This window comes from Pezoporus flaviventris, unplaced genomic scaffold (genome assembly GCF_033815535.1).
Source record: "Pezoporus flaviventris isolate CSIRO_AGI_PZ_B2104156 unplaced genomic scaffold, CSIRO_AGI_Pfla_v1 ptg000007l, whole genome shotgun sequence".
Lineage (NCBI taxonomy): Eukaryota > Metazoa > Chordata > Aves > Psittaciformes > Psittacidae > Pezoporus > Pezoporus flaviventris.
This window is the reverse complement of record NW_026892555.1, coordinates 33,591,975-33,608,201: the sequence shown is the minus strand read 5'-3', so window position 1 is coordinate 33,608,201 and position 16,227 is coordinate 33,591,975. Positions and strand designations below refer to the sequence as shown.

At 38.7% G+C, this 16,227-nt stretch overlaps 1 protein-coding gene across 10 annotated transcripts in view; it reads right to left on the bottom strand.

Annotated features, from left to right (window-relative positions):
- The window catches only part of NCOA2 (nuclear receptor coactivator 2), a 193,816-nt gene that overhangs the window by 21,532 nt on the left and 156,057 nt on the right, over positions 1-16,227 (bottom strand). For all 10 annotated transcript variants that reach the window (XM_061448305.1, XM_061448306.1, XM_061448304.1 and 7 more), the window contains 5 exons: positions 9,125-9,334; positions 5,854-6,064; positions 3,575-3,790; positions 2,887-3,016; positions 287-452 (listed from right to left, as the gene is read on the bottom strand). In XM_061448305.1, coding sequence (XP_061304289.1) covers positions 287-452; positions 2,887-3,016; positions 3,575-3,790; positions 5,854-6,064; positions 9,125-9,334 — 933 coding nt within the window. The remainder of the gene's footprint in view (positions 1-286; positions 453-2,886; positions 3,017-3,574; positions 3,791-5,853; positions 6,065-9,124; positions 9,335-16,227) is intronic.

Below are 16,227 nucleotides of genomic sequence, written 5' to 3'. Positions count from 1 at the left end.
TAGGTTTTTTGGTTTTGGTCAGGTTTGTCGCATGAAGCCTAGTGGCTCAGCACAAGTCAGGAGGAAAGGTAGCTGACGGTGGCAAGGGAAAGACTAAACCTGGAGCTGAAGGAAGCTTTTCAGGTTACACTAAGCCATTAGACAGAGTCCCACCAAAATATGTAACTCCATACTAGCTTGCAAGAAGTTTTTTATTCCCCTTCTTCAACACACATTTTACCTCCACCTTGACAACATATTGTTTAAACACAACAACCTAACACATGCAATGCAATGTCCAATATACCTGGCTGACTAGTTCTGGTATTCCTAGAGCCCTGTCGATTTCTTCTAAACCATCAAAATTCCTTAATGCCATGTAAAGCTGATCCAGGAGAGCACCCTCATCACTTGGTGACTCTGATGAAGGATGATTACACAAGAGATCATCTGGTGAGCTGCCAAATGGTTGCCTGTGAAAACATGAACACAGCATTGGTAAACAGCTGCTGAAACCCATGAAATAGTATCAGAGGATTAGTATTCAAACTGAACTAACAAGTGGAGACAGAAATTGTTTTAATCTCTGCCAGTTTTGTTCAGCAAATTGTTCTGGATGAAAGTTATGTTACCCAAAGAAATAACTAAATTCCATGGTTAATGCCTGTCAAGACCCTACAAGCACGGTGTATCCAACAAGTAAACAAGCACACCAAAGGTACACTCAAGTGGCTTTTTCATATTGCAGGGTCAGCAGAGGAACAAAGTCAGTATATAGTCACTGAACATGGAAGATTAAAGAATTTTTAACTAATTGTAACTTTAAATTTCAGATGTTAGGTTAAGTATCACAAGGAGAAGAATTTATTTCCTCTGACGCTTTTCTTAACCGGTTTTCTATCAGACTAAGCAGGGCAAAGAGATCACACAAAGGTCCCAAGGATTCAGCTTGCACAAACCAAACATCTGGAAGAGCTAGCCAGAAGCATGAGGGAGCAGGAAGAAAAGGACATTCCCCTTTTTGTTTGCAGCAAAACACTGCATCAGCTCAACCCATCTTATGGAACTGCACACTTGGGTACCAGTTTATGCACTTGGTTATGTGCCTCAGAAGGGTGTCAGCAAGAATTTGGATACTGTCAAGCAAAGTGTGCTGGCTCTATAAATCCTGCTTACCTCACCCCTGAATTTGTATGCAAAGCACACTCTCAGTTACAAAGGCAGAACAGAGGTTTATCCCGAACCTAAAGGACCAAACTTACCAAAAAACAAACTAAATCTGAAACAACACCTTATCTGCAGTCAAATTTCATGTTTTTGCGTTGCAGTTCACACAAGCCCTACTTCATGCACAAGACTACAAGAGAAAATATAAAGAGCAAAGCATTTTGCAAGCAAGAGCAGCTACTATATGCATATCGTGGAAGAATCTCATCCCAGATAATTACTGAGAGACAACAAAAGCTGTTATACATGGAGGGAGGAAACAGCACTATATGTGAACCCTTTTTACATGTCTGTTTGGAAAAACAAAGAAACATGTTTGTGTATTTAGTTTCCATAATGAGATATATGGTTGCCATGGAAGTCTAATCTCTATGCTAAAGCTAAGCAGAAGGAAAAAGCTGCATCGTCAGGCTATACACTTAAAAAAGCAAAGGATGGCAGGGAAGAAAACAAAAACATATTCTTTTTAATTACATCCTGGACTGTAAAAGATAAAAATAAGGATATATATGATGCACCTTTAAAATGTCACAAAGTATTCATCAATCTCATGTATCTATCAGATTCTATAAATCTCACAGATGGATTTATAAATCAGTAAATCACAGGATCATAGAAAAGTAAATCAGTAAAAGGGAAGAGCAACAAAAAAATCCTTTGAATAAAATTGTTTTCAAACTTTAAAGATGTCTTATAAGATCGGATCTATGATCTGGAAAAATTATTGATGAGGCTAGCCAAAAAACCTCCCTTGAATCGTAAATGGACATGAGTACATGTAATAAGAAAAAGTTTAAAACATTTGCCAAATTTCTGTATGCTACATAATGACAATTACTTTGTTTTTTCCTCTATTTCTTTTATATACCACAATGATGTTTAATATTTCTATAAAAGAATTATTTTTACTCACAATTTAATCAAACTTAATACTCATACCGATAATCAGATTATAAAAATACAAATCCCAGATATTACTAAAACTGGAAATGGCAGCACTGAGCAATTTGTCATCTCTGGGTGTAAAATGATCAAAATATGGTTAATTTCAGATGCAACACAATGCGAATTCTTTTCACCAACTTCAGCTACAAGGAAATACTGAGAAATGCAAAGTGAGAAATGCAGAGATATGCATTTGGAAGAATTCTCTGCCTATTATTTGCTGATCAAATGTGGCCCTGTATTTTATTTTATGGCATCACTTTTTAAGTGGACGATTAAGTTATGCAAAAAAGTGCTTTTGTCATATGGACACCATAACTAGGGGAGAATTAGCACCAGGAAACATCTTGAAAAGCATGAAAAGTAGCAGAGAAAATTAAAAACTTACTGATAGTAGTTTTGGACATCCTTTCATAATGAAAAATAAGCAAATTTAGTCAGAAGATTAACCTTTCTTCACTTTTTTCCAACTGCTTCCTTTAAATTTTCTTTTCAATGCTCGCCCCATTTACTACTGAAAAATATCCAAACTTCAGTGTGATACAGAACTTCCAACTCTTCCATCACATTACATGGCAAAGAGAGCATTTATAAGTATTACTGGAACATGTATACATTTTCTGAGCATAAAATACTGCAGGCATTAAAATGGTATGTAGACCTTTGTTTCCCTGAGGTGTATAAATTAAAGGCCTGGGAAATCTTTCCAAGTTTTGATGTGACACTAAGACTCACCTGTTCTGATTACCAAAAGTTGCCTGATCTATAGGCAAGATGCTGTCTGGCCATGGTGCAGTCTGATTTGGAGGTGCCTGTTGTTGGCTATACTGAGGTCCTCCTATATTCATCTCTAATTCAGATGGCCCTAATCAAGGAAAAATAGCCATATAACTTTTGTGACAAGAACCTACTTTCATGTTAACGCTTTCCATTAAATTATCTATGTTACAGTAAAAGCATACAAAACCACCAAGACATCAGTAACATCACTATTAAAAGTATTACAAATTTTTGTGAAAAACTGCTCTTAAAATTTGAGAAAATAGCATGAGAGCTCTGAAAGTGGTTGAAAACCATAAAATAGCAGATACAACACCATAGATGCAAAAATTAGTAAGATAAGCATGAAAAAAAGAGCATATAAAGTCAGTATCATAATGTACTTGCTTTATGATATCCCCTTTCTTTGGCCACACCACTGTGGAGCCACAGAGTAGCAGAAATTTTTCATATAAATACATGTATTAAAAGTCAGTGTTACATGCCTTCCTCCCCACTTCCACAGGAAAGTTTCACTGTGGAATACAGTTCTCATCAAGTCTATAACTGAATGATTTTAGTTTGTTTTTTCATTTTTCTATTTTCTGCTTCTGAGAATCCAGTGCATGCCAAAAAATCCAACTCCACACACGCCTTGACATACCCATATTCATGACCTGAGATGGAAGCATTTGCCTTGGGCCAGGCTGGTTGCTGGGTCTCAAGGGGATGCTGGCCGTGGGGTTGCGGATCATGCCTGCTTGCACTGGCCTATTCATGGCACCAGCTGTGGGCGCACAGGTTACCCTCACAGCAGGAGCCTGGCTTCCCCAATCTCCAGATGACATGGCAGGCCGAGGGGTATTGCCACTGATCATTCCTGCACAAAAGCCAAAAAAACTTGGGTGCCGGCACATGGTTCAGAACATTGCAGCATAGTACTGTAGCATTACCACTGCCTGATGAGCTGCATTTTTAGCAACAAAAATGTAGCAGTTTCACTCAAAGCACATTGTACCACCACTGCCCGTCCAGATGTGCAACACTATAGAATGATGCCTTATGCTGCTTAGTCAAGGGACTGGAGATTATTATACATTTTACAAGAGGAAGATCCTTTTATCATTTCCGAAACGCTGTTCAGAGTAAGTGTTCCCACATGCAGTCTGCAACAGGTGCTGAGGGTGTGTGGATAAGCCTAACTTCCTTCCTCAGGAAATGAATCACGTTTGCTGATGTGTCTGTCAATGCTTTACTTTCCAAGCGCTAAGTGAGAATGAAGAATTGAGTAACAACATGTTATCGCTACACACACTTACAAATTAGGAGGATTGAATTTTTAATTCGCATTCTGCAAACATCTTTTGGTGAGTCCTTTCATTCAGGACCTAGACTTCTTGGCTTCAAGGCTCACCCAGACAATCTTGAACCAATATACAGTGCAGTGAAATTACTCACAGGAACTTTCCGATAGATGCTGAAGTTCATTACCGTTATTTTAGGGGAAGTCCTCCTACATCTACTGTAAACAGCTGATACAGTTTATTTACACTTGGAATATATAGAGTACTATATTCTGACAGTAGCCAAAAAACCCCAACCAAACCCTAACACAAAACCCCCCAAAACTATCAATGCAAGTCAAAAAGACTTACATTCACAGTATTTAAACATTTCAATTTTATACAGTTAAGACAGCAGATAACACACTGATTTCAGATTGGACTACCAATCTCCTCAGTTGCATTTTGCAACATCCTTAAATCAATACTAAAGGCCACACAACAATTATTACTCATCAGTTCAATTATTTGGTGACAAATGATCAAGGAGAAAAAACTCTCTGAAGAGGGTCGTTTTTTTCAGCTGCTGTACAAAATTTGCTTCAGTGTTACATCCTCAGGTTTGTTCTATTTGTGTATGCACTCTATCAGATGAAATATGTCGTGTGCTACAGCAAATGGCAGGAACACAGATAATACTCTAACTTGTATACATAAGATGAATAACATCCTCTAATATGTATACAGAACATGAAAGTAATAGGGCACTTGAAAGACTACAAGTTGACCTCTAAACTGCTTAAATAGGATATTTCAGTGTCTGGCAGCACGTCTTTTTTAAGACTGATGAAAGCTAAACATAAAATGTTCACAGTGAACAGCCATCTGAAAGGACTTAAAAACACCCATTTATTCACTCAGTTCTTTGCAGTTGTTGCACACTTGGACAGACTCAGACTATGCACTCGTTGAAGTAAGTCAATCAGCCAGACTTCTTTTGTGAAATCCCCTGTGGTACCCTTTGTACAGTATTAGGGTAACATGAAGAAATCAATGCACCGCAGATCAGGCATACTCCATGACAAGTTGTAATAACACTGTAACATCTGATGGCTCCCAAAAAGTTTACGTTTCAAAAAATGATGAAAATATTAGCATTTCTTTAATTTAACATGAAAATTAAGGCTAATAAATAAAGGACAAAACCAAGGCCTGTGGAGATACACATCATAAGGGCAACTGTATTGCACATAATTTTGTTTTCAAAGAACTACCTCTAGAGACAAGTGGTTCTTTTATTTGCTTTTCTGAGGCAGAAAGATTGGATTTTTAGTTATGTAAGCCTCAGATGAATCTGGAACATTGATGGGAACCAACTATAATTGCCAATATGCTGTTTCATCTAGAAGATTTCAGGTAGGTGGAAAGCAGTGCATAAAGAGCAGGACCAAAAATATGCAGAAACAGAAATTCAAAATAATATGCCAGTACATAACAACCCATGATTTTTCCCCAGACTTTTTGGAAAGTACTTAGAATAACCTGCACTTGTAATAACCCCAATTTATAACATTATATAACCCCAATATATAACATTAAGTTAAGCATGCTATACGCTGTTACTCAAGTATATTTGAAAAAAAAAGGAAAGTCATCTTACCTGTGCTGCTGTTGCCTAAAGTTCCTTGATTCCCTATCATCCCTTCATTCCTGCCCATCAGTCCCGGCTGAGGTATCACTGAATAGGGGCTGCTCGTTCTTATGGGTGGGAAAGTTCCTGCACCTGTTGGATTCTGCAGTGTGATGTCAAGTGGTAAGTTCTGGTTTGGTAATAACCTGCCCAGTTGCCCTGCTCGTGGGTTATTAAAAGTTAGACAGGAGGAGCAAAGAAAAAAAGCAAAGTTACAAGAATGGAAACTTGTTAAAGAAAAAAAGAACCCAAACACACTTGAAGCTCTTAGGTTGAGCTATTTAATGCTGGATGATTTACCCACTCTATATCTGTCTGAGAAACATCCCTTGACATTTTTATGTAAATTTCAAAATGGAACATTCTGACACTAAACCAGACAAAACATAGATTTTTAAAACTTTAAATGATGCAATTTAACTGACAGAAGAGCCAGGACAGCAAAATATACCATTATGTGATATGCATACTAGTGCCAGCTAATCTCATACCTAGTAGGACTGTAATTGCATGCAGATGTCATCCTGCAGCAGAGTGTTAGGAAATATCTCTATTTTGAAGTTTTCCAGCATAAGATGTGCCCCTGAAGAAGTTATCAAATTTAAGGACAGATTGAATCTATATTGGATCCTGTAACCCTATTTCTGCATCTCCCTCTTTTTTTTTTTTTTTTACATTTTTTTTAAATAAAAATAAATACTTCAATGATTCAGCAATCACAAGGAAGTGGTACGGAATTAGAGCTGTGCCACCATAATATTCTGGTAAACAGAACCATACATGATGGCTACTGTCACCTTTATGTGACTATTTTCTTCTCTTGAAGTGTTTCGTGCTCTTAAAATCAGCCTCTACGAAGAAAACTGCACAGTGTCTCAGAACAGTGAGCTTCAGACCATGAGTGGCAAGCATCTCGCTCTGCGGTCTTTGGGCAATGTTCCAATGTATGAAAGCACCCCCTATGTGCACAATTAGTTCTCAAACATGAATCAAACCCTGACCTTGTACCTATAATTCCATTTCCAAATCACACCAACAAGGTACATACAAGTAAATTAAGATTTTTTTTGTGAAATGATTATTTGCAATACTTCCTGATAGCTTCATCTAGGAGAGTGTCTGATATAATAGCATCCTTTACATATTCACCACATTACAAAGAAGTTAAAAGAAATTCTCTCATTTTAGATCAAAGTTCCAATACTTTCAAAATTGATAACCTCGATGAGGTTCACTAAGCTTGTTAAAAAGTACAGACACATCTTGCTACAAACATCACTGACTTTTCTTCTAATTTTATAAAACCAGACTACAAGAACTCACTGTTCTTGTAGTGTAAATAAAAATATTTATTTATTTTTAATGTAAGTTCTCTGCCTGGAGAATTTGCTTATATGCATATATAGGAAATATATCACATCACATACACCTAACCATAAAATTAAGATTTTGTCTTGGATGTCTGTTGAAACAAGCAAAAAAAACCTTAGGAGACAAAAAATTACTTTCCCAAGCTGAGTGGCATAATAAAGTCTAAGGATTGAACCAAAACTGAGCTTCAGTGACAGTTCCAGAACAGTTTGCCCCAGAAGTTTAAAAAAAAAATCACATAGATGAGTAAATTATCATATGGGTATTCTTTTGCCAGCATCCACTGATCCTACAAAAGGAAAGCTGGAAATGCAGCACAAAAACAAACAACACAGTTGATGAGATGTGTTGGTCTTCTCTTGGTCAGGATGGGACATGTAAAAATACTTCTATATATTAACAGATAAAAATATTTTATGCATTTTTCATGTAAAACCTATACAATGAAAGCTGGTTATTTCTTCAGGAAAAAAAAAACAACACCCCTCCTTAAACCTCTTTTGGAATTATGTCTGATGTGACATTCATTTTACATTGCTTTTCTGTGAGCATGTGAAAAGCTACTCACAATTTCTGTGCACCTGTTTTCTGTATGCTCTTCTACTGAAAACAAGGCAGAAGTTTGCAAGGGGAATTAGGCACAGACACAAGACTAAGCTTTAGGAAAAAAGTTTTAGTGTTTTAATTTACACTGGAAACAGGATGCTGCTTTTACAGAACTGCTGCTAACCACACCACGACAACTCTCACGATCACATTATTACTGTACTGCCAATAGCTTTGAAAGCAGGTTTAAAGCTGGCTTAACTATGGAAAGCCAAAAGGCTACAGTGGAAGAAACCAGGAAATACTGCTTTAGAAAGAATATGCCAAATATTTCAGATGTACAGAGATTTCCTTTTGACTTATGTGCTGCTGCTGTTAGAACCCCCATACTCACAAAAATGAGTACATTAAATCACAGCATCTCTCTCTGAGCAACACTGGTAACAAATGATAATTTAAGGATCTGTAGTGGTTTAAATATGAATTTAAACATTAATATTTGTTATTAATAGTAATATTAATATTTATTTAAACATTGCTAAGTAATAATTTGAGTTCATTTGAAAGTGGCATGGTGTTATTTTAATATCAACAGAATTGCTAAACATATTATCTAAGCCCTATGTTTTATTAGAAAAACACCAGCATACATTTAAGAAAGTAAATAGCTGCTGCCATCCTAGCCAACAGGAGAAAAAAATGAAGCAGTGGCTTTTTATGCTTCAGTATTCATAGCTGATAAGACTACTGTTTTGCTTGCTTTCCATTATTCTATGGTGGTAGACCAACATTTCAACACTGATTTGTAAGTTAATTCATCAACTTAACAAACACTGTCAGTTTGAAGTGACTCAAAAGCCACATTTTCAAATTAAATTTGGGCATTCCTCTTAATCATATGTCTTTCTATTAATCTTGTGGGGTTAGAAGATGAGTCTCCTTCACACTTAGAAAAGCCTCTCTTCTCCCTTTTACTGAAAGAGCTGCTGGAAATAAGAGATCAGCATCTAAATGCACATGTTCTCCATGCCAATGTTCTTGCAACAGCAGCACCACCTATAACCACAGCAGGGGACATTTCATTTAGTTTGAGGGTACCCCTTAACACTCCTCAGAGGGCTTCCAGGGTGCTGCTGTGGGAATTAGACATAACCTCCCCGTGTGTTACGAAATGGGATGACCGCAGATGGCGCTATGCCATCGCGCAAGACCAGACCAGGACCAAGAGCTGCCCGGTTCCTCCCCAGGCAACCCATGGGCAACCACGACCGCTGCTTTGGGGGTTCACAAGCTTGGTGACACATGCGAGGAAGGTGGACTCACTGCTCTGTGAAATCCTCATTGCTGGTTTCTGGGTGGCCACAGCCGCACCGGGGCTGCTGTCACTGGTGAGCTGCATGAGGTCATTGATGATGGCTTGCTTGTCAACCGAGCCTGCTGGAGCGCCTGGGCGGCTATCTGGGAAAAGCTGCGGTAACTGGCTGTTCTGTAGGTCATCCAGAATCTCCTCCAAGTTATCCAGTTCACTGCCTGGCTGCAATTAAAAAAACACAGACCCATAGTACATGTCGCTGCTCGCTTGCTGTTGGCATCCTGCTTGTGCTGAGCCAGGCAGCCCGCAACCATTACACCTGCACTGGCTTTGAAGGCTTCCTGCAAAAAGCCTGATTGTGAGGCAGCTCACAAAGTTGTTGAAAAGGGACTGTGTAGGCTCCCCAGGGCTCATCTGCCTTGCATTAGGGAAGTGCGGTGTGGCACTGGCACCCCTTTCCTGACACCCTAGCATCAGGTTATACAAATCTGTATGATCTGTATCCTTTGGGCAAAGGGGAGATGGTCCTATGCACTCTGTGATCAGTGCAGACAGCAGGGCTAATTTGGTAGGGACAAAGATCCAACAGTGATGAAATTGGGGTTTATGTAGGTATACCCAATATTCCTTTCAGCACCACTGTATTTCTAGTCTCTTTATGACTTGATTAAAAGCATATGATGGAAAAGTTGCTCCATAGCTAAAACAATTCTCCATACACATTTTCTTTGTTATATTCAAAGCCTTAACACTGAATAACTCTATATGGGTTAACTGGCAAGAAATAGACATTTAAATGAAATTCTATAAATTACAACCTGTCAACTAGTAACTTAGGAATTTATTTTGCTTACGACTTCCCAAATCATTGAAAATAACTTCCCTATGGTAAGAAAAAAAAAGAAGAGAGAAATCTAGTTATATTCAACTTGGTAGAAGACTATCATGAAGTAAAGATAAGGAAACAATTAAGTTCATCCTACACTAAACACTGACCTGCATGTTTTCCTTTAAAATGCTGATTTTCACCTCCTCTTCTTTTTTTTTTTTTTTTGTCAGATTGTTTTTCTATAAGCCCTCAGAATCTTTTTCTGACTGAAATCTGGAAATTCCACAAACATATTCTCCAATCCTAAATCTTTAATGGGATAAAACTCTTTTGGGTAATAAGTACCAACAGGGAGTCCAGTCTTAGTTACCACCAGGTTACACAGCAAACATTTCATGACAGTATTTATAATAAAAAACACACTCAAAATCAATGTCTGCATTAATAAATGTGCAATGATGGAAGAGAGGCAGAGAATGAGCAGGCAGCCATAAAGGATGGGAAACTGAGGACACCACAAACATGCACACAACTGAAATACAATTCTTCCTGTGTTTTTCTGTCCTTGTTACTTATTGAGAGCAAGCTTACACCGCAGATCACAGGATAACGTAGAGATACCTGAGATGGCTTTAACCTACCTACTGAGGCTCTCTCAGCCTTGCTAGGAAGCACTGCACATTAGTCTGTGCTAAACTCCTGCTGCCACAGCTAACCTGCTCCTGGGGATGCCCAGCTATTTTATTCAAAGGTAGCCAAGATGCCTCAAGGTTACATCTCTACATACCTTTTTTTGGATGACTGACTGCAGACAAACACAGTATTACTCTTTAGTCCTTCCACATCACCTAGTCTTACAGATCAGAACGCACAGTGCAAAAGAGGAAGGAGTTTACTATGCTAAAAGGCAGCATGTGGGCTATCTGGAGGCTGGTGTTATTGGCAAAATGGTAGAAAATCACAGAATCAGAGGGCTGGAAGAAATTCAAAGCCTCAAGGCAAAAATCAGTGTATGTCACTGCCTACAGAAGTTCATATAGCCATATAGCTGCTTGTTAAAGACATCCAGTTACAGAAAATCCACAGCTTCCCCAGGGGATTGCTATCCCAATAATTCAAGTGTTTTTTTTTTCATTTATGTCAAGGCAAAAACTCCCTCACTGAAATTTAGGCCCTTCCTCCCAGTTACATTTTGAATTTGGAGAACAAATTGTGTTCCCCTTTCTTTTTCTAACCTTTTCTGTATTTAAAACAAATGCCTTTTTGGGTTTTAAGCTGAAGTTAATACGCAATCTAAACTTCTTGAAATCTCGTCAGCATATAACCTGTTTTCTAAACCTCTCATTACTCTTGTTTTTCCTGTGGACCGTCTTCAATTGACCCACACTTTTGCTGAAGTGCTGTGTCCATAACAGGACTTAAGATAAAGCCTTACAACTGCTGAGTAAAGCGGAATATTTACACATAGTACGCTCGGATGACATAATCACAGTACACCGTGTTTTTTTTTTAATTACATGACATTACTGACTCTCACTCACCTTGCACTCAGTATGATCCCTAGACACGGCTCTGAAAATGTCCTATCCATTTGCAGGCACTCAAGTATCACATGCAGCTTTACAGATCATACACTCTATTCTCCCATCAGGTCATTTAGGTTAACTAGAATACTGAGCAGCTGTAGATCACAGAATAGTTTGGGTTGGAAGGGACCTTCAAAGACCATCTAGTCCAACCCCCCTGCAATGAGCAGGGATATCTTCAACTAGATCACGCTGCCCAGAACTACATCCAGCCTGCACTAGGTCCTGCAGCACCTCCATTCTGACAGTGAATCCTTCAATAATTATCCTTCAATAACTATAAGGATTTCCAAAGTTTCCTAACTGCTCACAACAGTTTCATCTTAACCAACATTTCTAACCTGCTTACAAGAATACCATGTGTAAGAGGGCCAAAGAGACTTACTCAAAACAAGACACATAGCATACGCTGTTTCTCTTACTACAGAAATCCTGCTACTCTCTTGCAAAAGGAAAATGGGTTGGTCCAACATTACCTACTCTTGACAAATCCCCCTGCTGACTTGCTGCCTTCAGGCACTTACATGCAGCTGGATGGACACAGCACACCAACAGAAAAGGCAGAGCCATCAAATGTGATGATAAGAAACCTAAATCATTGTGTGGACAGGCGGTAAACAGATTCAAGAAGACACTCTCTCTGAGAGACAGTAATGAACAATTTTTATAGGAGCCACATTTTCAGCACTGGGAGATCTGGTACAAGAACACTGCAGAAGTCAGGAGCAGAGACTCAAAAGAGTATCAAAAATTATAGACTGATGATTCTGTGCTGTTTGGGGGAATTAAGACATGATTAAACATATTTGAGACAACAGCAGACAAAAGCATTATATGTTGCAGGGTTATTTTTGTGTGGTTTTCTGCAGGATTTTTTGTCTTTTATTTCTTTTATTTTTTTTTTTTTAAACATTCTGGCTATTGCAATTCTTTGTTTAAACATTAGATGTAAAAAAAAAACAACCCCAACCAGAACACAAACCCAAAATAAAGCTGGAGAAGAACATATTGATCCAAATGTGTCAGAAGACTGCACTCCCTAAGATGCTTTTAATTCCCCCCAGGAGGTGGCAAAGAAAGGCCAAATACAACAGATGTATTATAACACAGTACATAACCTTCCCTCTTTTTGCTTAACATAATCAATCTCAAGTATTTCTTCTTTATTTTTTGATGATGGTTCTCAACTGCTGCAAAAGCTCAAAAATGGATTTAAAATTAACACCAAGGTATGATGTTAGCCTAAGTCTTTCCAGACTCACCCTAAAATGGCACCATATGCAGAAACTAGCATTAAAATATTTACTTGGTTACTTTAATGGCATATTTCTTTTCTTTATATTCTGTATTTATTTTGTTAATGGTCTAAATTGCACTTTTTGCAAACAGAAGGCACACCTTAACCTCCCTGTAAAACAATTATTTGCCATGGATTATAAAAATAAAATATGCCTGATAAAGTGCCAGTCATCACAAGAAAGTTCTCATGCACATATTTTCACTATCTCTGAGCAATGCAATTACAACAATCTCCATAGAACTTGGACACCAAGTGCCAGAAAACATAAGACAAATTATGCTTAGTAATATTTTTGCATTTCAAAAGTACCTGCTTTCAAAGTACTTATTTGTCATGTAGAGAAAGGCAGATTAAAGTGTTAATTGCTTACAGAGTTTTTTCAGCTCTACTGAAAAGCAGTTACTCCTCAACATGAAGTTTGGTTTACAAAAGTTGCTATGTTAAAGTCTAGCTTCCATGGATTGTAAAGGACTGGATAAGATCTTAAACTCTCTGGAGATCTCTTCCAACACAGGGAATGCCCATGGCTTGCACTAAGACCCTGTATTCCAAACTTCATACATGTATACATTTCCTTTAAAACCAAGTGTGACAGCAGCACCTGGGACTTCTTCCTTACAACAGGATGTCTTTTGGTGGGGGCACAACTTGAAACTATACCTAGCCTTATATAAACCCCAAGTTTATTAGTTACCTCTCTAGCATGGCTAAGCATCTGACCATAAAACATAATCAAATTCCTGCTCCAAACTGGCAATAAATTAAAGGATTATAAGAAGAAGAAAAATGTAAATCAGAGGGGGCATTCATAAAGTCTTTTATCCCTGGTAACTGCAATAAACATGAAATTGGCTATAAATCCTGTAATATTATCAGGCTAATCTACAATTAACTTTTGGAAACAGAATTCTAATTGAAAGAGATTCAGAAAATTGAATCCCCATTTTAAGGTTTTGATAGAATTTCAAGAAGAAGCCAATGGCCTTCATGAATTTAATGGAGTTTGAACATCAGGAAATAGGTTTTTGGAAGATGAGTGGTGTGTGTAAAGAGAGTATGTTAGTATGGGGAAGATACTGGTTTCCACATAAAGCAAGAGGACACCAGAGTTGATAGTGTGTGAGGAATACTCAAACAATTTCTGAGCTTTAGGACAAAAAGATACATGCTTAAGAGGACTTCTGGGGCAGCACTGGTGGTGACTGTGGCATTGCAAAGCCCCCGTCAAACAGGCTGTCTATACTGTCTACTGGTTGAAAAAGAGGAGAGCACACTTAGAAGGATTTTATTCCACACTATGCGAAGTTTTTTCACAGAAAATAATCTACTTCATATTTCTACATCTTGGTTTCTTCATCTGTAATTTGAATATAATATTCCGTACCCAATTTTACAGAAGAGTTTTGCAGTGCAAAACAATGACTAAACAAAATGTTTCTTTAGCAAGGTAATACCTGACATTGTTCAGTGCATGATATTTCTCTGACATCCCCCTACACTTTCACTCTCCTTCCCCTGAGCTGTTAGCTGGTCCTTGTCATATTTGGCCATCTGCTGACCACTACATGGGCAGCTCCCAACCAGCATCACCATAAGATGGCTGCAGCCAGAAGCACAATGGAGGTTTTTGAGGGGCAGCAGAAGCAGCGGTGCACAGGGAAGGAAGGTGCAGGATGAATTCCCACCACGCAGCCCTGCAGTAGCTGGTGGGCTGGCAGGGAGAGTGGGAGAAGGCAAGGCTTACTGCTGAGGGAACAGCCTACAAAACAGATCTGTGGCAAATCGGGACTCATGTTCCCACTGTCTTCCCTTTTAATAGTGGAGAATAGTATGAGCACTTGTGGTGATTGATAGCAACAGTCCTACTACTGTTGGTGCTATAGGAAGAGCTCCGCTGGGCCTCCCGAGCAGGTCTCTCTTTCATCCTCTCCCCCACAGCTGCCTTAACGGGAATAGCAATCAGCCCAACAAAGCTTGATAACCATTGTCCCACCAAGGAAGGGAAAAAGGTACGGTGGCACTGGAAATATTCTCTGCCATTTGAGAAAGGCTTCCTGTCAGTTGCTGCTCTCTGCAGAAGTATATGTTTAAACACACTACCTAGAAGAAGGCTATTTTTAGTACAGTGGCGCACTTCAAAGCATTTCCTGCTCAGAAAGTCAGACCAAAAGTAAAAGGACAAAACGTAATGGCTCTGCTGCCTCCCAGCACCCTGATCCCCCTTGCAGAGGCCATTCTGCTGTCACTCCACTGCAGTTTCCAGAGAAACTGCACACTTCAGTGACTAATTACTTAAAAATACAACATTCCTCAGGGAAAAGAAGTTTTAAATAAGCCTGCAAAATAGGTAACAAGCACATGGCTAATTTTTACATACGGAAGAAGGAGGGGGGAAGGACACAGGAGGATGTAAGAATTTAGCACAAGAATCTGTGTTCTAGTCTTTTACTAAATAGTTCCAGCTTTGATCTAAATTTAGGCAATGAGCACTTCCTGTGGGAGACCATCTTCCAAAGCTGAAGAGTTTTTGATGCTAAATATTTTCACGATTTTATAATTGAGGTAAAGTGGTTATTTGTTTAAAGGCCCGGCCTTCAGCTAGATAAACGCCTACATTATTTTATATTCCCCACCACTTCCTCTCTTACTCCACGCTGGACTTCTGTTTACTCAGCTCCAGGTTTCACTGCATTTTAAGCAGGTTTTAAAACTATTTACAACCAACAGGAGCAACAAAAGCGCTTCTGTCATAATCCAGCAGCCTTCCATCAGAGCTGTGGGGCTGTCTTCTCCTTAACTCAGTGCTGAGGAAGCCTAAGCACTTCAGCCCTTACCACTTCATCATAACTCCGACAGTGCTTTGCGGCTTTCTGAACAGCCTCAGCTCCTGGACCTTCTTGCATCTCTTGTTCCCTCTTTCCTGGGAGATAATCTCCACCTTCAAATTGTAAGAAAAGGCAATACATCCACAGTCCATACTCCAAACCACTCAAATCCCTCCTCTGACCTCAGAAACATGAAGCCTAAAAATAAAAAGTGAATAGACTATTCACTTTACATAAAGTTCGTAATACTGGGGGCCTGATTTTTTAATGCTTGAGGTTGGCAATGCTTGGAGACACTGAAGTCTCTTTCTTTAAAGTTAGTCTTATAGTTACATGTTTACACCTAGGGTGAGATGCAACTTGCCTATCTTTAGTCATAAAAAAATAAGGCAACTAGTTTAAACTAGGACCTAGGCTACAGTTAGTCAATGGGAACATCTTACTTTCCCTATTTCAGACACACATGAGGATAAGAAAAAAACAACAACCCTGAAGTATTTTTCTATTTTTCCCATCAATGATAAAATGAGTTCTTAGGACTACCTTGGACTAGAGAACTAACTTCTAGAAGGGAC